Here is a 24,198-nt window from a genome sequence, read left to right as displayed (position 1 = left end):
TATCTCATCAGTATTTAATAAACAGCTCTCAGTTTGGCATATATTATTTTGTTTGTTTCTTTGTATTATTATAATTTTGTTCGATTATAATTCCCTTCATCTTTCAAAATGATAGTTCATAGCTTATATTTCAATAACTTATCTGCTATCAGACAATTACCATATAATAGACGCCGGATACACAGGGGTGAAATGGAGGGGTGGGGGCGGAAATATCCGTAGGTAATTGTCTTCACCATTTGACAGGGTTTCTCTACGGTACTGCATGTACAACGAAAGTCGCGTGTCCCCAGAATCACACGCAAATTTGACAAGCCAGATCTTGGCCGCTGACGTGGTGGTGAGAATTCATTTAATTTATTTGATAAAACAATTGGGTAGGCCTATGTCTCCGTATGTATTTCTGATCCGTATTATGGCGACCATTTAAAAAAAAATAATGTAATAATTAGAGAAGGCAACTCAAGGCTACCGTAATGCACAGCTATAATTGATTACACTTCAGATAAACTAGTGCACAATTATGCAATATCATTGCTAATAATATTTTTAAAAAAACAAAGATTCAGGATCGAACGCTGATGATACCGAGTACTTTACTGAGAAATCAATGTCTTATCAATACCCAATACTGGGTGTTTAGGTCTATCTATAAATGTCATTTTATTTTTAATAGGCCTAATTATTTTGAAATTTCAAAGAGTAGCATCATACAACACTCCTTTCGGCATTCATAAATTATCTAAATCATAATAATAAACATAATAATTATCAACTTTGTGATGGCAATATTGATCAGTTTATTATTATCTCATAATTTGGTCTATTCCTAGTAGGCTAGTATTGATTAATTTAAATTTGAAAAATTTTGATCGTCTCATACAAATATTTTAAAAAAGAATTTGTCAAAGGTAAACGATACGGTAAGCAAGGTTTAGAGAATTGTGTTAAATGATATACTGTATTTTAAAAAAAGACAGAGGCAGAAGAGTTATAAAATGCAAAGGTCCTGATAAAATCGCGACTTTTCGGTTTTTACAGTTTCGTTTACCAAAGTTTATAGAATTAAATACTGCCCTCAACTATCATGCGAGGCCAAGTTCACACTATGTGAATTGTGATACCTCGGCGGCCTTCCTCTTTAAAAATTCCGTGATGTGAATTGACAACAACGATTTGAAAAATAAACACGAAGACAACATGAGTAAGTTAAATAGCTAGGTTATAAACTAATTTCTATTCTGTATCATGTTCATGGCAACAGTTTTAAACTGGCATACTTTGTGCAACGTTTATACTGTGTGATACTGGTTGAGATGGGTAACCGACCAAATAAATTGAGGCAGGGCCGAATCGTGATCCAGCGTGAACACCCCTCCGACGATCCTATTCATGTTCCACCCGCGAAGGTCGAGGTTGCATAATGTCATGATATTATTGCAAGACATTTTAGTATGTTTTCTATTCAGTTTAAATTTAAATTACGTTATGTCAGTTATATCCCAAACTCCACGCGCGCGGTTTTTATGAGGTGTATGTATGCAAATGCTAATAATACTAATGAATAAATAGGCATTTAAGCAGGGAGATATTAACTCCGAGATATAATAAGTATGTTCTTGTTTCAAAATGCTAAAATGAATTTTGGAATGGAATGCTCATTACTCCTTTCTTCAATCAGTAGTGGTGATTTACTTACTTACTTAGTACGGGACATCCCCGAACTTATATGACTAGATTCATCCATACCTTCCTATCTGCCATTGTGACAGCCAGTTCATCTCTCTGCATACCAGTATCTGTCTCTAGTACATCAATGTATGCGAGTGCTGGTCTTCCTTGTTTTGCAAGCCCATGTTTTGGCTGCCACAGCAGAACATCTGCAATGATCTCTTCTTTATTGCGAAGACAGTTTCCAGCAAATGTCAAGGTCTTTTTCTTATAAAATCTTATTGTTTCTGTTATTTTTGGGCCAAAGAGCCATATAATACTTCGTTGGTGGTGATTTGGTTGGTATAAAAACATGGAGTTTGTACTTTACATAGTACAATTGAAAAAACAGAAGTCATATATAAAAAACAGAAAAATGTTCAAAATAATTAAAATTAGGTTATTTATCAATTTTATTCAAGATTACAATCATTTTAAATATCTACAGTATTACCAATTAAACCGCAATGGTAAACCAAACACTGTATATTTCAATTAGTATTACTCTAGCAAGGTCGAAGTTGAGATAGTTTGGTTGTTGCATTTTTGTTGGTAGATACCCGTGGTGACTCCTACGGAGCGTTTGTTAGTGTTGTACTACTGTAGGCAGCTGTTCATGTTTGTGCTACCTCCATGATCCCAGCTACAGGCGCCATTTGGTCACATGTATTTTGTCGACCAATTACTGATTGACAATTCCTTTTCAGTGTCGATATATAAAGATAGCTATCATAAGATATATCAAATTATACTGTATACAAATTTGTATTTAAAATTAATATCTATTACTAATTCTATGACCAAGATAATCCCATGATTTAGTATAATCCAAATAATCCCCTAATAAGTAATAATAGTCTAAATTTGGACACAAATCCACTAAATACACTAATCTGAGTATAATCTACACTATCAAACTATTTTGACCAAATATGATAGTGATATGCTTAAATATGGTAGTGATATGACATCGTCATGTCCATAAAATTACATCACATTTTTTTGTCACATCAAGTTTGATAAAGTAGACAAGGCTTAAGGAATTATAAAAGACTTTGCCAAATCCGCTGTGTTATTAATGCCATCCCAATTCAACCCTAATTTTTTACCAAGTTTTATACCTAGGTCCATTGTACTCAGTCATACAGTAAGGTTGGGCTGAATAATTGTTTTTCTAAAATGTAGAAAAGGCCTAAAGGTGCATTGGTTTTTCATTATAAAGAATTCCTAGACATACATACAGACATGTTGATTACTCTGACTTTGACCCAAAAACCAAATATTGTTATATAATACTAATAGTTTTTTTTTATCTTATCAATGAGAAATCAGTAATTTATTTCTCAAATATTATATAACATATTTACATTTAAAATTTATTTCATTTATAATCAGAGAATTTCTTTAAGTGCTTTTCAGCTGTAATTTACAATCAATTAATTTCAAATGTATTTTTAGATACCACACGTTCAATAACAAAATAATAATTGATAATTAGCATTTAAAAAACTCTGTGTACAGCTGTCTCCGACAGCACTTAAAAAACAACCAATGACTATTTCTGTTTGTTTAATCAACATGTTTTGTTGTCTGTTGTCAAGTTCGGATATGTACAATTTTAGTAGATTATTATAGCTTTTTATAATATATTTTTAAATTAAGCTCCAGTGTTTGGAAAATTTCAAAAGACAAGAAAAAACTGTGTCTGTTTGTTACAATTTCCTTGACTTGGGTATAATTTATAAATAAATTTACATCGTGAGGACAAATTCAAGTACATGTTAGGAATAATTTAAACAGTAGATTGTGATGAAATCAATAAATGGTAGTAACACTTGTAATTGTATTTGGAATCAATGATACTAACTCAGCGTCAATCATGTATCTTCTTTTAAAAAGCAACATGATTGGATTCGAACATGCCAACTTATTCTTACAGGTCAGACGGTCAAGTATTTAGATAAATAGACCATATTGAAGGCTGAACAGATTTATCCTGTTAATTCCAGTGATAGTGTCTAACTGTCTGTTAACAATTTAACACTACAGTATCTTACTTATTGTGTTAGATATCTTACTTATTGTGTTAATAGCTATCTTATTGTGTTAACACTACCTTACTTATTGTGTTGCACTCTATCTTACTTATTGGGTTAATAGCTATCTTACTTATTGAGTTAACACTACCTTACTTATTTTGTTATTAGCTATCTTACTTATTGGGTTAAATAGCTATCTTACTTATTGGGTTAAATAGCTATCTTACTTATTGTGTTACAAGCTATCTTACTTATTGTGTTAATAGCTATCTTACTTATTGTGTTAAATAGCTATCTTACTTATTGTGTTAATAGCTATCTTATCTTACTTATTGTGTTAAATAGCTATCTTACTTATTGTGATAATAGCTACTCTATCTTACTTATTGGGTTAATAACTATCTTACTTATTGTGTTAATAGCTACTCTATCTTACTTATTGGGTTAATAACTATCTTACTTATTGTGTTAATAGCTATCTTACTTATTGTGTTAATAGCTATCTTACTTATTGTGTTACACTCTATCTTACTTATTGTGTTAATAGCTACTCTATCTTATTTATTGGGTTAATAGCTATCTTACTTATTGTGTTAATAGCTATCTTACTTATTGTGTTAATAGCTATCTTACTTATTGTGTTAAACACTATCTTATTGTGTTAACACTATCTTACTTATTGTGTTAACACTATCTTACTTATTGTGTTAACACTGTATTTATTGTGTTAACATCATTTGTGTGGTGCAATTTTTGTACTACCTATGCATATTGGTTTTAACACCATATTGTTGATAGTGCACTTGTTGGTGTTAACACCTTGTTATATCACTGTAGTGTTTAACACTGTCTAGTTTTGATGTTATAGTCTATGACACATTTTTGTGATTGTGTGGCTTACAAACAATGTACACCTACAATATTATTTTTTGGCATCAATACAAAATAATCAATAAAACCATTGTTTGACTGTAAAATCTAAAAACAGTTTGTTTTATTCTCAAAAGAGAGCAAATTGTACATGTTTACTCAAGTGTACTGTTTTGTGTTCAATTGTATTTGAACAAGTAAAATCTATAAACAGCCATTTACTGTGTGTGCACATGAAATGGCTGGCTAGGCACATATTGAATCATAGGTTAAGTGCCTGTCCATGAGAAATGAAAAACACAATCTCAACCAACCAATCAGTTGCGAAAGGTAGTCAAGATGACCAATGAGGATAAAGACGTGTTTATACATTTTTTTATCTGATGGTAAAGCTCAAGATCCTCAATATGATGAAATTTACAATGGTTTAATTGTGTAGTAGTAATTTAGGCGATAACATGTACTGTAGTATAATTTTGTGAATCACGATACATCTCTTGAACCTCAATGTAATTTGTACTTAATGTGTTCGTGAATGTTTTACTCAATGAAAAGCTTAAGAATTGATATAAAAATTAGAGCTGCAGTGGTGTAAATTAATGATTTAGGGCATAGTACGTAGAAGTGGAATATAATTTTTTAATTAATTAGGCCATAGTATGCTACTAGCAATGGGAGAGTGTCATTTTTTACACTTGTGTTCTGTGTATCGACCTTCAGTTCTCATCATGTGAAATATGATGTATTTCAAGATAAGTGAGAGAAGTAGGTGGCAACAACTCGACTCGAACTTGAACTATTTCTGCTTGGTATAGTTGGACCACTGGGGCTTCTTGTTGTTGTTTATTGATTTTCCACAAATAATACATATATTTCTTTATAACTCATTAATTATATATAAATGTGGATGGTTGTCAAAATAAGTCTAGAAATAGACTTTAAGCAGAGACCACCATTAACAAAATAGAAAAAACATTACAATGAGGTTATTGTACAATAATTAAATAAATAGAAAAAAATAAAGGTAGAGTGGTTTATACAATTATTTGGTAGGCCTACTACTACAGTGTTTTTAAGATTCCAAATGAAATGGACTATTAGAATGAGCAAGCTATGTGTTATACATAACCTAAATATTGATTTTTACTTTTTACAGGTTAAAAACTGTTGTGTGTCAGTTATTGATAGCGACCTATCACTATCGTGATTTCAATTTATTAATTGATTACATGATTCTAGTAGTAATAACCTTTGTCACTGATGAGAGACTATCAAGATAAGAAGAGCAACATGGTTACTGGGAGCTTGACATGCAGCGGGGTCATCTGGTCACTACTATCATTTTGCGGTATGTGCCTCGCATGCATTGGCTTCTACATGCCATATTGGATCAGAGGCCAGATGACATTCAACCAACAAAACTATACTGTGAACTTCGGCATCTTTCGTCGATGCAACTACCCGTCAAACGGAATGTTTATTGAGGAATGCGGTAGATACTTAATGTTCTCCGATATTCCTAGTAACTCGTGGCGTGTTTGTACAATAACTGTCGGTGTTGGGTGTGGGTTGGCAATGCTGGTATCATTCATTGGATTGTTTGCTTGTCTTATTAAAGACATTTTATCCAAGAGGATTGGTCGTTTCACTGGTCTCATCCAATTCTTTGCAGGTAATTATGGGATCATGTCAAAATTATTCTACTGCAATTTCATGCAGTACTCTACATTTTCTCTACTTTTTCTCATGTCTGTTTTGTAGCTGTATTTTTTATCTTGTCTTGAATTTTATACCCAGGAAACCGCATATTCATGTATGTATTTATAATATGACGATGGATAAAGAATCTTGAATCTTGGTAACATGCAATTAGCATGCTATATTGGGTAAAATCATATATCATTGCAATAAAAACAAATACAGTTACCGCAATACAATAATGTTGACATGATAATCCCTTATTAATATGTTGTATCTCATTAAAGTTAATAATTTTTTGTACAGTACTGTATTTTATTTTGATGGATGTGGAATTGTTGTCCATATGAAGATGAGAGTCGATAATCCAGATGTCTTATAGTTCTAGTCATATGACACTCAACAAATTTGTTGAAACTAACTTTTACTACAAATTCTTGGATTTAAGTTTTATATTTTAATTTACAGCTTTGTTTATTGCGACTGGTTGTGGCATCTATCCAAATGGCTGGAGTCATCGGCACGTCAAAGCCGCCTGTGGCTTTACCTCCGAGGAATACTCATTAGGTAAATTAAATTATTTAACAAATTTATAAGTACCTACTTTGATTGCTTCTGTCCTTGCAGGGCAAAACACATGCCATTTACAGTCCTCTGGAAAAGAGATGAAGATGTTGGTCAATTATAATTATTATTAATCTATATATAAAATCTTCATATTTTCTCAGCGCTGTATCTCCATTTGTCCAATGTCATAGGCGAATTCCATAATACAGGTACTCATGTGTATCACATTTCCCGCCTGTATCATGGAATGTTTGGGTTATGTTAGGGACTATCACATGCGATGCTGTATCACAGAATTTGCCTGATACTAAACAAATTTAGATACAGTACTGATACATTACCTATATAAATTTATTTTTTAGGAACATGCAGTATTGATTGGGCTTACTACGTCACAATGGCTGGATGCGGCGTCACTTTCATTTGCTCAGCACTGTCATACAAAGCAGGAAAAACAAAAACAGGACACTACACAACATATGCCTTATGACACACACAGCAAGGGGGTCAGGCTACTACGACCTTGTGACAAATTGATGCAAGGGGGTACAAGCTATGACAACCTTGTGAAAATCACTTGGGGTCTTGGGTGACAAATGTTGGGTCTTGGGTGACAAATGTTGGGACTTGGGTGACAAATGTTGGGTCTTGGGTGACAAATGTTGGGTCTTGGGTGGCAAATGTAGGGTATTGGTGACAAATGTAGGGTCTTGGGTGACAAATGTACAGTTTTGGTGACAAATGTACAGTTTTGGGTGACAATTGTACAGTTTAGTTGACAAATGTACAAATTGTAGTAATTATCAAGGATGGCATTAATCTTCTGACAAATTCTATAAAAAATTGTGGACCTTTATAGGCTTAAAACATAATATGGTGCCAAATTTAGAGTTGAGTTCCGAAGGCCCAAATCCAATACAAAAAGGGTATGTAAAACACTTCTATATCTTGCCAATTGCATTTGTATATGATTAACTTTGTCTGTGCCAATTTTAGAAAACTCTATGAGGAATGGTTGTAAAACAACCCATACGCATTAAATGAAGCAGGGTGAATCATCATCTAATTTCTCCAGGGATAAAAACTACCTTATGAAAAAAATCGCACATCAAATGTTGCAAGGGTTTTTATGACAACACAGCAGGGAAACTAGATCATAAAACTCTTTATTATCTCATGAATAATTCAGATTCACACTATAATAATTTAATTACAGTAGAGCTCGGGGTTTCAACGAACAAATATAGTACACTGATGTTGGATACAGTATTGAGAATATGAAAACCCGATTTATAGAGTATGGATGTCAATTATGAAACTATTGATATACCCTCTTATTCTTATTTTAAGGTCAAAGGTTAATATCAATAGCAACACTAATTTTAAAATATGTCCTATATTCCTACAATGATAAAATAATCAGGTATAAGCATTCCTATAGAAGCATGAAAAACAAATTAACAAATTCAAGCAAATATTTCAACAACACTCCTCCCAAGTCACCAATTTCCCAAACGTACACACAAAAGAGAATGAAATTAAAACAAAATATTCAAGCCCAATGAAAGACTTTCTGTGACTTTCTGTCATAAATGAAGTCAAGATAATCGATAATTTACATTAGTGTATAGATCATATATCATTCTGCTGTAGGGCTAACTACTTTAATGCATATAGACAGATAGTTTATATCCTACTGATACTATAATGTAGTGTATAATAGTGTTGTGACCCAAATTAAACCCTCAGTATTAAACCATGTGTAGTTGATCACATACAGTAGAATGTATAATAATGTAACAAAAAAACATAGTTGTGAGGTCCAGTATGATTCCCAAGAGTGTATCGTAATGCCGTACTTAGTAAAAGGTCCTGTTTAAACCTGAGATACCATTTATACTAATAATATACCAAGTTCACAGTGACATGGCCAAATCCCCAATATGAATGTTCAGTACTGTAAATATAAATTCATGGTTGTGATGTCGACAAATGGTTTTTGCTAGATCTATAATATTTTGCTGAAAATCGTGACATTTGGGTTTCTTTGTAGTTTCAAATGTAAAATATTACTGTAGACTGTGCAGCATTTTGTTTTTAAAATTGTGATGTTACCCCATGACATTTAAACAAAATTGTTTCCCCGTCTTCGCATATTAATATTTAATTTGTAATAATACAAGTTCAGGTTGCATTTTTTGTTGTTATTTAATAATATAGGCTTTTAATACCTCTGTTATATACTCAGTGATTACATATTTTCTATTCTATATTTTGTAATTTTATACATTATTTAATAGCTAAATCCTTTCTATTTATAATTAAATTACCTTGTTGTATATTTAGGAACTCTGGATTATTATTTTTTACAAATTAAGTTTTGCTGTAAAATAATGTAATTATTAAAACTTGCCAAGTCTATGAATGTTCTTTTTACTCACTTTAATATTGCATTTTATATCGAAAACATGTTTTAATATTTTGATATATATGTATAGTTTGCCGAAAAGAAACTGCTTATTTTATTTTTCCTGTACCCAAGTCATTCCTTGAAAGTAGTTTGCATCCTAGAGGTTTACTGTACTACTGTATGTGGGGGAGAGGGAGGGGAGAGATGCAGAAGAGTTTTAGGGGCTGAACTTTATTAGTTTTAACTATTTTTAGCCCTTGTTATTATTTTTTGTATGTTACAATATTTATAATTTATATTTATGGGTAACTAAAAAGAGAGAAAGAAAGACAGAAGAAAATGTGTGTAGTTATTATAGTGGTTGTGATATTAAACCTACAGTATTTTTAAATGTTCTTCCCATTTTTAAAATAAAATAATGTAAATGGTATTTTATTTGTAAATTGTTTCTATAATTAAAATTATAAATCAGAACATAAATTTATTATATTTATTCTGAACAGTTATTCTTATGTCAATTAATTTTGATAATGTACAATTTTTTAATTGAATATTGTAAAAAAATATAATCAATAGTTGTATCTATATTATAAAGTATACATTAATATGTTATGTCTGCTGTACATGGTTAGTATTAGTTGAGATAAAAATAAATGCATTTAATCCTGAATGTGTAAAGTGTGAATTAATTATGATACAGTGTTGAAGATTTAATCTAACAGCATTCATACAGACTGATATTATAGCATTCGACACATGATGATATGCAGAGCCTACGGTGGAAAATTTCAATGAAATTATTATTTTCTACACGCTATAAAACAAGTAGTGTCATGTATGTGTATGTAGTCATAACTACATCTTAATAATAATAATAAAATCTTTATTTTTGCAAACGGAAAGAAAAACTTGTTCACCAGAAAGGTGTTCTTCCATGGGGCCGTATAACATTAAAAACATAAAAAATTAAAATCAAAATTTTAAAGTTAGTAAATTAGACAAACAACAACAACACAAGGACACATTTTTGTTATTAAATTACACATTGTCTTTAAAGATTTTAAGGGTATTTGAATTTTTCAGAATATTATTTTTCTCAGAAAATTGATATCAGAAAAAAGTATCTAAATCTACAATGCAAGTAGTTAAACCCTTTTCTATCCCAGATCATGAAAATCAGTAGAAATAATTATAGGTGCACGGTGTGGTCATGAATGAAAACAATTATTTTTTCCTCCATGGTGTGGTATACCAGTCTCTATCATTCACAGTTGACGTGGTCGTCACAAACACAATCTTCTCGAAATACTAAGAAAAAATCTTTAAAACCTGTGACTAACAAAATGTAATTTAACCTCCATAAACTTTGAGAACTTGCTAAAAACACTTTATGTGGAAACACCTTTGAGATGTACAATAATGAGATTGATCAGAAAATTATTGTATAGTTTTTGTAAACAGTTTATTTAAATTGTTTGTTTGTTTATTAATTCTTTTCCACACACATCAATATACATTTTACTTATATATTCAGATTTAAAAAAAGTATGATGAGTGTGGAAGGTGACCAAATAAGTTGAAAACTTTAGGATATGGTCACCTTCGTTAATCATCAGAACGGTATTAAGCCAAGCACACGGAAAAAAATTATCACTTAAACAATAATTACAGATAAATATACGAAAATGATAAAACAAATGAAGCGTTCAAGTTGAAAAAAAAAAAAAAATGAATCTTAGTAAAACACAAAAAAATATTGAATACAATACAATATTACAATTTACTGATATTATTACAGTAGTAACCTTTTGTTGTCTAGTGATATGTTGTAAGAACAATAGGATTGTGGAACAGAAGCCAACTTGTGCCACTAATCACCATAAATCTGTTTATATGTTAAACAATATGTCACGAAAATGCGACATTTATTGTGATAGGTTTAAAAATAAATTTTTAAAGATTGTTTAGATCATCTATAATAAACAGTTTACATAAAGTACGGAATCCTTGATGATCACATTAAAGAAAAAAAATGGTATATAAATTATTTTCATTTCATGTTTATCTCAAGTTCTGTTTATAGATTATTAGCAAAGATACTGTATATTATGCATGATATCCAATAACGTAAACATTGATATAGAGATTAAATTGTTGGTTCATTAATTTTCCTAATGCTAATATCTTGTAATGCTTTTACGATTATGAGAAGTGTTGGACGAATCCAAATTTAGAAAACGTGAGAGAAATAAAGCGTGAACTTCTCTCTCTCTCTCCCCTGAATGTTCTGGTATAGCTTGAGGTATAGAATTTTTTTATTAGAAAATGCTTATTTTATGTATGTAGGGAATTTATCAATTTTCATCATAGCCTTGTAATGTTTTAATGATTTCAATAAAGACATTTCTCATAGGATTTATTATTGTGTTTAGTAGAAAGTAATATTTTATTAGCAATAATACAATGTTTTAACGATTTTAATAAAAGAAATCCCCCGAGGATGTATGGCAAGTTTTGATTAAAATGTAATAATTGTTTTCTTTATTAGACAACATGTTATGAATACTTGAAATACAATTTTTAAAAATCAATTCTCCTTACTGATGCTGTGTTTTGTTTTTATTAAATTTTATACAAAAATACCCTTTTTATTATTTATAATATCCATGTTTTAAATAAGGATGGATAAAGAAACCTTTTAGGGTTACAAGTTCTATTATAATGTTATAATAATTGCTTTTTCAGTATCTTATTACAGTAAATTATTATTATCACTATACATGTTATTTCTTAATTAAATGTTTCTATTAATAGCCAATGTATGTCCTCAATTATTTTGGTTTATTTATTACAATTCAACTACGGAAATTAATTTTAAAATGTGACACCAACTATATGAAGATTTCTAATTTTAAGATGAATTGAACATAAAAATATAATTCTCTATATGGATGCATACTGTTGATGTCCCAATTTGTTTTAGCCTGCCACATTTTTTTGTATTCCTGATGATAAAATTGTTATACTATTAGAAAATGTACTACATGTTATATAATTATAAAATGTTATTAAAAATGTATAAAATGATTCCAACATTTTATTATTCATGTACTGTTTTGAAATGATGTCGTATACATACTCATATAATGGTTTACGATATAAAATGTTTTATAACATACTGAAATCGCTATAATAATAATGTATAATACTTAACATAATATTTATAACACAAAGAAATGATATGTCATTTATGACAGGAGCTGTAAGGTGCCCCTGACTGTTTTATGTGTACAAGACGCACGTGTAATGAGATGCGGGTATGTAAATGTCATGGTGAAGAACATGAAGATGTAAATGTCGTGCTGGAGAAGATGAATTTGTATTGAGTGTGGAAATGGTTTTAATAAGATTGCTGATATAGTAGAGGTTTTTGTTTAGTTTAGCCTAGACATGTAACTAGTCGAGATCAGATAATAATTTAATAACTACTTTGAAGTTGGTTTTGCGTCAATCAAGTATTGTGATGATAATCAAGAATACTTGTGATATTTTCTGAACTTACAAGATTTCATAAGGTTGTTACTATATTTAATACCTCGCTGTGTTTTACTTTTTTATTTGACTCTGATACTGTCTCTTGGGGCTATGCATGAGATATCCCCACACACTATGACATTTATAACATTATTTTGATCTAAGCCTATGTTAACATTATGTTGATGTGGGGCTATACATGTGATATTCCCACACACTATGACATTTATAAAATTATTTTGATCTAAGCCTATGTTAACATTAATGTTCATGTGAAAGGATATTATATTGCAATGGCTTAGAAACTCATATTTGAGTAGAAATAGTAGCAAGAAAAATGTTAATGTTATTGCCTATAAAATAACAAAAATCATAAATAAGTGATGGTTGCTGAAGCAAGCTGCAAGATGTTTTATGAATTAGGCCTACATAGATTTGATAAAATTTGCAGGTCACTCCCAGGAACCCTTCCTCTATACTGACAACATCCGAGGCTTATATGAAGACAAATTAACTTAGAACAAAGCTACTTAATTTTATCCTACTCATATAAAAGTACTACTGTCTATCTCCCTAGGCCTATAATGCAATTGGAGCTAAGGTGGCTAAGTACATCACCAACCTCCAAACACGCAAGCCAAGTCTCCTTCATTCTCAGTCAGAGACCCCAATAGCCAGGCCTAACTTTTCATTATGAACATACCAGCTTCTGCTCCCAGGTTTGCATTAATTGACTGCCTGGTAGTGATCCTTATAATGTTGTAATAACATTCCATAAAGTAATATTTTCCTCCAATAAACTGGGAATAAATAGTTTTCATCTGGGTTTGTACAGGACCAGTGCCTCATACTTTTTGTACTTACTGTGTGTCGTCTGCTTTTTGCCGCCGCGCGGAGGGAGCTCAGAGTGTGGCAGCGACTGCCAGAAAAAAAGTAATCTGTGTTCTGATTGGTTGAATCTTTAGGAGACTTTAAACTGCAACTTATCGACGCAAAGATCTCGCATGACGCGCTAACATAATAGATATAAAAAAGTAGTTCATAAATTAATGTATTTAGCTGTCAAGAAATGGGGTGAATTCCCCTAGAGGCTCCAACACCTCTCCCCCTCACAACCTAAAACTCTGTCTACATCGTCAAACTACTGTAGTTTGACTACTGTAGTTTGACAAAAGAAGTGTATGTGCCCAAATATAATAGTAGTGATATGGTGATGATATGATGGTGAAATGTCATCGTGTCCATATATGGGTACATCACATGTTTTTGTCACATAAAGTGTGATAGTGTAGACGGAGTTTAAGGCTAGCCTTGCTCCCCCTCAACTGAATCTTCCTCTGTCAACTCACATAAAAAAAAATTCCAGACATTTTTCATGTTTTATTTTTCACAATTTATTATTAGTCTCTTGACTAAAGTATGAAACAATTATAGTTTCATTTAGAATATATACCTTTATTGTACAGATCAACTAATAACCAACAGAATAAATATAAAAAATCACTAAATATCAGAGAAGGTAAACTAAAAATATTAAGAAACATTTTTTAGACAAATTTCCACTAAAAACACTAAAAATAATACATTAATGATTCTGTAGAACTCATCTAAAATAAATTTCGATGTATAATGATAAAATAATAGTATAAATCAAAATACATTTCTGAGTAATTAAATAGAACATTTAATTATTAGTAGGTTAGCTATTTTGTACTGCTATTGCATTTGCGTAGCATATAGATTATCAGTTATCTATTAATACATTTATAGACATCTAAAAAAACCTGCAAATCCCTAGGCAATTTGCAACCAGATGCATATTATTTTAATAACAGGGGCGAAAGATAGGACATCAAAATTAAGCTCAGCCCTTCATTTCGCTATGTTTAGGCCCTGGGTCCCCCCCCCCCACCTATTTAAACATTCTGGATCCACCACTGATTAGTTATACAGTACAGGAGAACCCCATAAGGGGACACCTTCAGGACCTAAGTGTCCACTTAATAGGGGTCATGTCCCTTGAATAGAGGTGTTTTGATAAAATGGCGTTTTATGTTTGTTTATACACATTTTGTACAATTTATTTTTTGTTCCATCATACCACAACAAAAATAATATTTAATCATAATATAGGTATTATGGTAGTAAGAGTATTAATCTCGGTTAGATATTTATAACACTGTAATATCTTTTTTTAGGAAATTTAATTGGAAGCATAGTCAGTGCTAAATTTGTAATGAGTACACATAAACATTTTAATCTATAAATGAAATGAATGTACATATTTATCTGTAATGATTAGTTACCCGATACACAGTGTGTATTTGATGTAAACACAATTAATGAAGTGTCTAATGCTGTGGTCTATTGATTGGAACACGAGTTAGACACCATTATTGTGCTTTTAATCAATGCTTTTTTAGAAACATGAATTGGAAAATTCCACTCAGTGCATCCGATATCATTAATTAGGAACTCTCGTATGAAAAAATAAATAAATCGTGCTCTGTTCTTGTAGGAGCCTCTTCAGTTAAATGAAGAAAGAACATGTGCGAAGAAAACAGACTTAAATGTAAGATGGTGGTATGATGCCCAAAAGTTACTTTTTACAATTTATTCCATTAATGTGTTGAACTTTGGCCTAGAATTTTAAGAGCTGAATAAAGAAACCATTAAAGTCTTACTATAATTTACATAATTTACAATAAATTTATTAGTGTCTACTAAGCCAGCTACATCAATTTTTCTATTTTTAGATGAGTAACTATATTGTATATGTTGACTTGTGAATTGCGTGTTTTTATTAAAATACTAATCTTATATAAATTCTACACTACAACTAATACTTTTGCAGTTAATACATAAAGTGGAGGCAATATACTGTGTATTTACCATGCAATATTTGATACACATCCACTGACGTTTTAAACTCTGTCTACACTATCAAACTTTATGTGACAAAAAAATGTAATATGCCATATATGGATGATGTCATAATACTACCATGTTTGGACTTCACATTATTTTTGTCAAACTAGTTTGATAATGTAGACAGAGCTTTAGAGATGGACACATGGAAATGGGAAACACGATTGATCACGAAAATCTAATCATAATAATATAAGTTAGGAGTTACTTAAGTTAACTACTAAATAATATGAGCTATAACATTGGGAGATAAAAATAACGGAATGAACCAGTGCACTGGAATTGACAGGCAAGCACCTTACCTTCTATTCCATACTAGTAGTAACATTAATTAACTCACTTAAAATCACTTAACCAGTCACTTAGTACCCCAGTAGATGACATATCTTAAGTGGGCATTTTGTTAATGTCACACACTCACTACTTAAACACAATTACAGTGTACAGTATTCCAGGAAATTTAATAGCTTTTTGTCTTTGATATCAGATATACTGTACTTGACATCGATGACGTTGTATACGTATAATAGACAACACATAGAGTTGGTATGGTATATAAGAGTTGTTCAGGGCCACATGGAGACATCCTATAAAGCTCTGTCTACACTCAAACTAGTTCGACAAAACAAGTTTGATGTTCCCAAATATGGTATTGATGTGCCCAAATATGGTATTGATGTGCTCAAATATGGTAGTGATATGACATCATCATGTCCCTATATGGGCACATCACATTTTTTTGTCGCATAAAGTTTGATAGTGTAGACAGAGCCAATAGTCAACATAAAAAAACACAGTACAATAATGTAGATAGTTGCCCAATAGTAGTCCAAACTAGATTGCACATACAATTGTGTACAGTAATACACAGCGCACATACACATATTACAGTGTTTCACTTTAACATGTACAACAGTATATAGGATCACCATTATACTGTATGTAGGCTTATTATATCTACATCCTTTAAGCCTTACATCAAAAATCATTTGTTTACATCGTAATAATAAAACCAATAACAAAATCATATACTGTACATGAGAAATTAGGAAGACATTGTACTATTTTAAAGATTTGGAATTAGAGAATTGTTAATTAATTACAGAATTATCAAGTAATTTTTTTAGAAATGATTTACATAGATAGAAATTGATAAATGATATTATTAACTATTCTATATTATTATTATCATTTTGTATTAAAATGACTATTTTCAATTAATTTTATTCCAAAAATTGGCTATGGATAGGAATAGGATAATGGTGATGCTGAGATTAATAATGATGATTATAAAGTTATATCCAAAATGCAATACATACATATTGTAATAATTGCGTAATCACCAGTTTAACATGCAAGACGGAAGTAAAGCACAAACGTAACCTTGCATCCGCAGACTGTACCTTACATATTGTAATAAATCGCATAACCACCAGTTTAACGTGCAAGACAGGAGTAAAGCACAAACGTAACCTTGCATCCGCAGACTGTACCTTACAATGTGAGAAAGGGGGAGTGACACAGAAGGGAGTGGAAGGGGTAGCTACCTACATTGTAAAATGGCGTGTATAATCATATTCTATGGTAGGAATTACTGCTTGGACAAACTTCAAGAAAATCAAAAGATATCTATCACAATCTGGTTAAAGAATACAATTGTTATATAAACTGAAAAAAATGTAATTAATATTCTTATTCATTAAAGCATTCTTGACAAAATGTCAATAAATGAATTTAATCAAATAATATAAATATAAACAAAGTCTTATAGCAGGTGTTTTGGAGTCGAGTTAAGACTTAAGCTCTGTCTACACTATCAAACTAGTTCGACAAAAAAGTGTGATGTGCCCAAATATGGTAGTGATATGCCCAAATATGGTAGTGGTATGACATCATCGTGTCTATATATGATTACATCACATTTTTTTTTGTCACATAGTTTGATAGTGTAGACAGAGCTTTATGTAACCCCGGAGAATGTTATTCCATAAAAACAATTAACATGTCTGTAGTCATACAAACATACTAATCCTTAGAATAGGTATTTGTAGATTATAACCAGGAATACATTAAAAAGCAATTACTGTATTTCACTGAGTGGTTTAATCCCATAAATATAATCATTTAAACTTAATTTGTTTACACATTGCAATGAAGATGGTAATTGATTCTAATCCTTGCCTCCATCCTTCAGTTAAGCTCTGTCTACACTATCAAACTAGTTGTGACACAAAAAGGTGTGATAGGTAGTGATATACCCAAATGTCGTAGCAACATGACATCATCATGTCCATATATGGGCACATCACATTTTTTTGTCACATAAAGTTTGATAGTGTAGACAAGGCTTTAGGCTTAATAATGTCAAAACAAAGATTGAATCAAGAATGATTTCATGTCCAGTTGTTCTAGGTTGATTAATATTAGATGCAGTCAGCTACAAAATATAGCAAGATCAAGGCATAATATTAATATCCCCTTATTTTTGTCAAAATTGGTGGTTAGGTATTAGGAATCTAATGTTTTATTTCAAATATCTATAATATATATATACATTACGGGTGACATATAAGATTTTCTACAACCTATAAATTAGGTTATTACATCTAAAGGTCAGGAATAACAGATATAGATCTGTAATACTTTAAGCCCATGACAACCTACAAACAGCCTCAGCTAATTAAAATTACCTTATTTGGCATTTGAAGGCAACCTAACAAGTGTTACGAACTTAAGTTGGCGAGCAGAATCGTTGGGTTGGTTAATCTTTATTGACTTAAATGGGGAAGATTGTTTTTAAATAGTTATTATTTACTTACTATTCATATCAATTTTTTTTGTTTGTGTAAACATTTATATTTGTTTTTGTTCTGTGTTTTATTAGTTTTCCATGTGTTACTATACTGTTTGTGAATGTGAATAAAGTTGAAAGTGAAGTATATGACAATACTGTAACGTATGGTGAGTCAAACTATTCATATCAAAAACAGTTGTATATATCCTATATTGATATGAAATTACTAATTTTTTCAAGTAAAATTGTAAGATATTCAAGTTAAATTCAAAGATATTCAAGTTAAATTTCAAGATATTCAAATTAAATTTCACGATATTCAAATTAAATTTCAAGATATTCAAATTAAATTTCAAGATATTTCAGATGAATTTTTAAGATATTCAAATTTAATTTCACGATATTCAAATTTAATTTCACGATATTCAAATTAAATTTCACGATATTCAAATTAAATTTCAAGATATTCAATTTAAATTTCAAGATATTCAAGTTAAATTTCAAGACATGTTTTGTGATGGAAGTTGGTTCATGACCAAGTTATTACAGAATTAAACATGACTTTATTTTTTTTAAATTCTTCTTTAGATGATAATGACATAAAAGTGTGTAGTACAATATATAAATTGAAACATTGACTACAATATGAACATTTACTTATAATATTTATATATTTGTCAATGTAGGAGGCTGTTTTTAAAGTGACGTTTTTTTTTCTTTGATGGTTTTTGTCTGTTTTTGTTCATGTACTGTATTATGAACGTTATAAAGAAAAACAATTTTTTAACAAAGTATATAAATACGAATAAAAAGGATACAAATGAACCCCAAGCTCTCCACCTCCATCAGCTACGGTGTGAATAATCTTTTTCATTACATCTGCATGTCTATAAAAAAAAAAATTATTATTAAAATTATTATGTACAGTAGACTCTCTCAATACTGCACTCAATATAAACCAGAAGTCCAAAAAGTGACCCAAATTCTTTTACATTAAAAACACATTCAGAAAAGCAGACATATTAGGCAAGCTCAGTGGTTTTGTTTGTTTATATTTATGCAAATTGCCAAGGATAACCATAAGTGAATTTATTCACTATCCTCCGTAAAGGTGGCAATCCTGTTCACAAGACAAATATATACACAAGATGCTCTACATAAACAAAGTCTTATTACAAGTCTTTGGAAGTGGAGTTGTAATTTGTAATTAGAAAAAAATTCCGACATATGACATAGGACTTGAACCCAGGACCTTTGGATTGGTAGCCAAGCATCATAAACCACCAAGCCACAACTCCACTCCGGTATTGGGAGAGTTGACTGTATTGTATTGGCAAAAATTATAACTAGCAATCAACACTACAAATGACATTCTGATTTCTGAATGACATTATTTCTAAATTACATTATCATATGACATATCTATTAGTAAATTGCTTTTCCTAGGTTGAATTTTCGAACCCTGAATTGTAAAACCAGGAGACATTGATTTTTAATCAGAATGCATCAATTTAGTGTACAATGTCTTTCCTAATGTGTAAGAGTGAGTGAGCCCTCATAAATGGTGAGAAGGAAGCTTTCAAATGCTGGAGGGCGACATACCTGCATGGATGCACTGAACACATCGTCTGTGGTAAATTAGGATGTGTTTCCATGGTAACTGTTTTCTTGGCGTGGTCTTGGCTAATGTCTTCATACATCTGTTCAACTGTTAGTGGTTTTCGGTTCTAAAATATAAAAGTTATCAACCAGTTTAAATAAATCTACACTATCAAACTTTATGTAACTGTAACAAAAAAATGTGATGTATCATCATATAACTCCTACCATATTTGAGCATATCACTACCATATTAGGGCACACCACTACTCTACTGTATTATTCATGCTTCTACATGTTCTATATGTGTATTTATATAAAAATTGTCAGCATTTGCAGTTTACAGTTCCCCTTCATTAAGGGCCTTTCACACCTGTTCCGGCACGGTTCCGGTCCGGCGCCGGAAAATCCAATCGAACGTCAATGTCTCGTTTTCACGCGGCTACGCGCATATCGATTGGCGCATAGCCGCGTGGAGCGTCGTGAAAACGAAACATTGATGTTCGATTCGCCGGACCGGAACCGTGCCGGAACAGGTGTGAAAGGCCCTTACAACAAGGTTTACTAAAGCATGGTTCCCACTAGGACGCAACCCAAGATGTAACGCAACACAGGCCTATCTGTTCTGATATTCTTTATAGTTCTATTTAATCACGTTGGTCATTACCTCATCATAGCCATACAACCAAAGCCTAGGTGTTTGATAGTACCTATCATATGTTATGTTTAAATCGTACGTCCTTGTTTGTAGAATTCCATTTTCAATTCCCCCAGTAGCGCCTTCACTTGTAGCACCAGCTGCTGCACTGGCATCTAAAGTTGCCTTTCAAATAAAAGAAAATTTACATTAAAAATATAATAACACCATTATAGGTTTGTGCACTATAGTCCCATATTCTACTAGATTCAAGACTATCGCACGCGAGATAAACCAAAATGGGACCCTACAGAACAATCTGGTAAAAACAGATCTATTCTATTTGACATAATACTACTGCTCGACAACTTCTATCATCCCACCCCTAAACAGCTGCTCCCACCCCTAAACAGCTTCCCCCACCCCTAAACAGCTGCCCCACCCTAACATCCCCCACCCCTAAACAGCCACCCCACCCTAAACATCCCCACCCTTAAACAGCCTCCCCACCCATAAACAGCCTCCCCACCCATAAACAGCCTCCCCACCCCTCAACAGCCTCCCCCACCCCTTCCACCCCTAATATAACTTACCTCATCTTCGTCATCTTCTTCTAATTTTCCACTGCCAACATATTCTGTAATGATAAATAGAAGCAATAGTATTAAAACAAGGAAGTAGTCCAAGTTATGATGCACCTAGATCTCAAGTGCATCAACATAGTGATACTGTACAATGTTATTCTGATCATGTATTACTTATTGATACAGTACACAGTACTGTAATGTCCTATCAAAGGAGATAAACAAGAGCAAAGTGATGTCTACACTATCAAACTTTATGTGAAAAAAGATGTGATGTGCCCATATATGGACATGATGATGTCATATCACTACCATATTTGTTGCTATAATACCATCCATATCTGCTGCTTCTTCGTCATCATCGTCGTCTTCATTATCTTGTTGACAACTCTCTGGTATCGATGATGTAACTGTTTCTGGGTTTCCTGCCAAGTCTGTTGCGGCCACGGACACTCCTAACGAAAGCAATAGTTTGATGTGATTGATTGATTTTATTCGATATTCATACACAAAAGTTAAAATATACAATGTACAAAAAGAATACCAGGATAACCCATTAAGTCGACAAATAAAAAGTAAACTTATTTCCAATGGGGTCCAATCCGTATTAACTGAAAAAGTGAGTGGTTGGGCCTAGTACAATATATCATTAAGTTGGACGCAGTAAAATTTGAAAAACAAGAAAATACATATAAGACAAGATAACATCAAAAAACAATATTAAAAAACAACTTAATTAAACTGATATTCCAAGCTGTGATGGTATAAATCAATAATTAATGCGACTACTACATACATCTGTCTATCTACATGGTGTACTCTATTGAAAATATAGACTTCTCAAAATGTATTGAGGTAACAGAACAGCAGAACACATTATGTAATTCTGCGCATGTGACATTATGATATAGTAACCAGTTTGTCAATAAATAAATAAATACTGTACTAGTGAGGTAACATGCACAAAACACATAATGTGATTCTGCGTATGTCACATTATGATATAGTAACCAGTTATGTAAAAACAAGTTCAAAAAATAAAAGTGGTCGAAATTTGGCAATCTTTCTAAAATTTCCCTGATTATAATACCATCATACCTACACCACACTAGACTGTGATGTGTTTTTTTATAGAAGATGTGCTTCTTCTGACTATACAGGCCACAGTGTTAAGCTCTGTCTACACTATCAAACTTTATATGACAAAAAATGTGATGTGCCCATATCATTACCATATTTAAGCTTATCACTACCATATTTGGGCAAATCACTACCGTATTTGTAGCTTTGCATCCATACCTGCATTGTGGTGTGTATCAACCCAACCACCATCTCCATCATCTGCTTCTATAATGGCTTCATTTTCGTCTTGGTATTCCATTTGCTTGCATCGTTTATGACAAGGCACTAATAAGTGAGAAAAAATACAATCATTCACCAAATCAAGTACATACTTACTTTTTACCCGTTTTATTCACAACCGATTTAAATTTAATTTATTTTAACTTTTTAAAATCTGATTAAGAATTCTAACTTTTACAAATCCTCTTGTATCTTTATGTTTGAATGTCGTTTTTTAAATTTTGTATTGTTTTTAAGAGGGCCTCTTACTGTACTGCTGTAGTACAGCTGTTTATATGTTTATTCAATATATATTCTCCACACATCTATTAAAAATACAGTACATACAAATAATAATAAATATATAAATAATAAAAACACGTTCGATAGTAATTAATAAAACATAGTTATGTGTGGAGAGAAACACAACTTTCCGCCTAGGCTGCCAGAAATAAGTGAAGTACAGTAACAAACAAGTTGGGAAGAAAAAGATACAGTAAGGACAATATACGATATATTATTATAAAAAAAGGAAGGGAAAGGAGCTCCCCTTGTAAACCAAAGTTGAATAAATAAACCGATTAACTTATCTTACCATTTTTTGTTACAAGAAATTGTTTCTCTTTGGGCAAGTATGGTTTTGATTTACTTGGATCACCAGCTGACCATTTCCACGTTGGACAGTGGTGGACGATGTGATCTCCTGCAGCTTCAAACTCCTCTGGGGTCAATACCCCCGTTTCCTTAAACTTCGACTCCTACAAAATGTTTTTTAAAAAATGGTTAAATTAGTCAAATGCAGCACTTTTTCGATTAATATTGATTAAACAACAGTTTGGTCCACAAAATAATAATACACTTAAGATATTAAGTAGGCCTACTAGCCTAGCTAACTAAGATTTAGAAATTATTGCCAATTGGTAGGATAGTTAGCCTTTCAGTTTCATCATGTACGACGTCAACGTGTAGGTCTAGATAAGATAGCAGACTATGTATTAGCCTAGGCCTAACATGGTGGTGGGCCTCTCCGAACGAGCCTCATGTAGGCCTAGTCTAGTAGTAGGCCTAGGCCTATGCCCTATATCTCTCTAGGCTACCACCACTGCCAGTCAGTGACACCTCTACTACTCTAGCCTAGAGAGAGGCTAGGCCTAGGCCTAGCCTAAAACATATAAAAAAAACGTATTACCTTTAAAATTGGAGTGAGAAGTCCAGCAACACCAATGGCGTGGCCCTTGATATTGTTTAAAACGCTTTGCATTTTTAGGACTAAATGTATGTATGCTTTTAATACACAAAATTCCCACACTGAACACAAACTCCCTTATGTCGTAGATTTACGAAAGGTCAATCCAGTTGATCATCCGGAAGTGAAAAAAGTAGAACAACCTTGTGTATGAGGTGCCAAACGTGTCAAATTTGTTTAAAGGGACATAATATTATTGTTGGTGCATGGACCTATAAATTTACAGGTCCATAGTTGGTGT

General features: G+C 31.9%; 2 protein-coding genes across 4 annotated transcripts; one reads left to right on the top strand and one right to left on the bottom strand.

Moving 5' to 3' along the window:
- Positions 1-1,124: 1,124 nt before the first annotated feature.
- On the top strand, positions 1,125-10,122 carry LOC144842901 (LHFPL tetraspan subfamily member 6 protein-like). Of its 3 annotated transcripts, XR_013612190.1 has the most exons (5): positions 1,125-1,204; positions 5,776-6,291; positions 6,786-6,884; positions 7,247-7,487; positions 7,571-10,122. XR_013612190.1 is itself a non-coding variant. In XM_078699497.1 (4 exons), the coding sequence occupies exons 2-4, from the start codon at positions 5,880-5,882 to the stop codon at positions 7,372-7,374; spliced, it is 639 nt and encodes a 212-aa protein (XP_078555623.1). In that variant the 5' UTR covers positions 1,125-1,204; positions 5,776-5,879; the 3' UTR covers positions 7,375-10,122. The 3 variants fall into 3 exon arrangements, 1 of the variants encoding a protein (XP_078555623.1); XM_078699497.1 differs by having other exon boundaries at positions 7,247-10,122; XR_013612191.1 differs by lacking the exon at positions 1,125-1,204 and having other exon boundaries at positions 5,535-6,291.
- A 4,089-nt stretch (positions 10,123-14,211) lies between these two features.
- Positions 14,212-24,040, bottom strand: LOC144842078 (ubiquitin-like-conjugating enzyme ATG3). The gene is made up of 9 exons (XM_078698439.1): positions 23,901-24,040; positions 23,307-23,469; positions 22,670-22,777; positions 21,703-21,825; positions 21,380-21,423; positions 20,817-20,972; positions 20,153-20,277; positions 19,369-19,437; positions 14,212-17,385 (listed from the first exon to the last, which is right to left on the bottom strand). Exons 1-9 carry the CDS (start codon positions 23,970-23,972, stop codon positions 17,304-17,306), a joined length of 942 nt encoding a protein of 313 aa, XP_078554565.1. The 5' UTR covers positions 23,973-24,040; the 3' UTR covers positions 14,212-17,303.
- Positions 24,041-24,198: the final 158 nt, after the last annotated feature.

This window comes from Antedon bifida, chromosome 5, assembly GCF_963402885.1.
Source record: "Antedon bifida chromosome 5, ecAntBifi1.1, whole genome shotgun sequence".
Classification (NCBI taxonomy): Eukaryota; Metazoa; Echinodermata; class Crinoidea; order Comatulida; family Antedonidae; genus Antedon; species Antedon bifida.
This window is presented reverse-complemented; position numbering and strand designations above follow the sequence as displayed.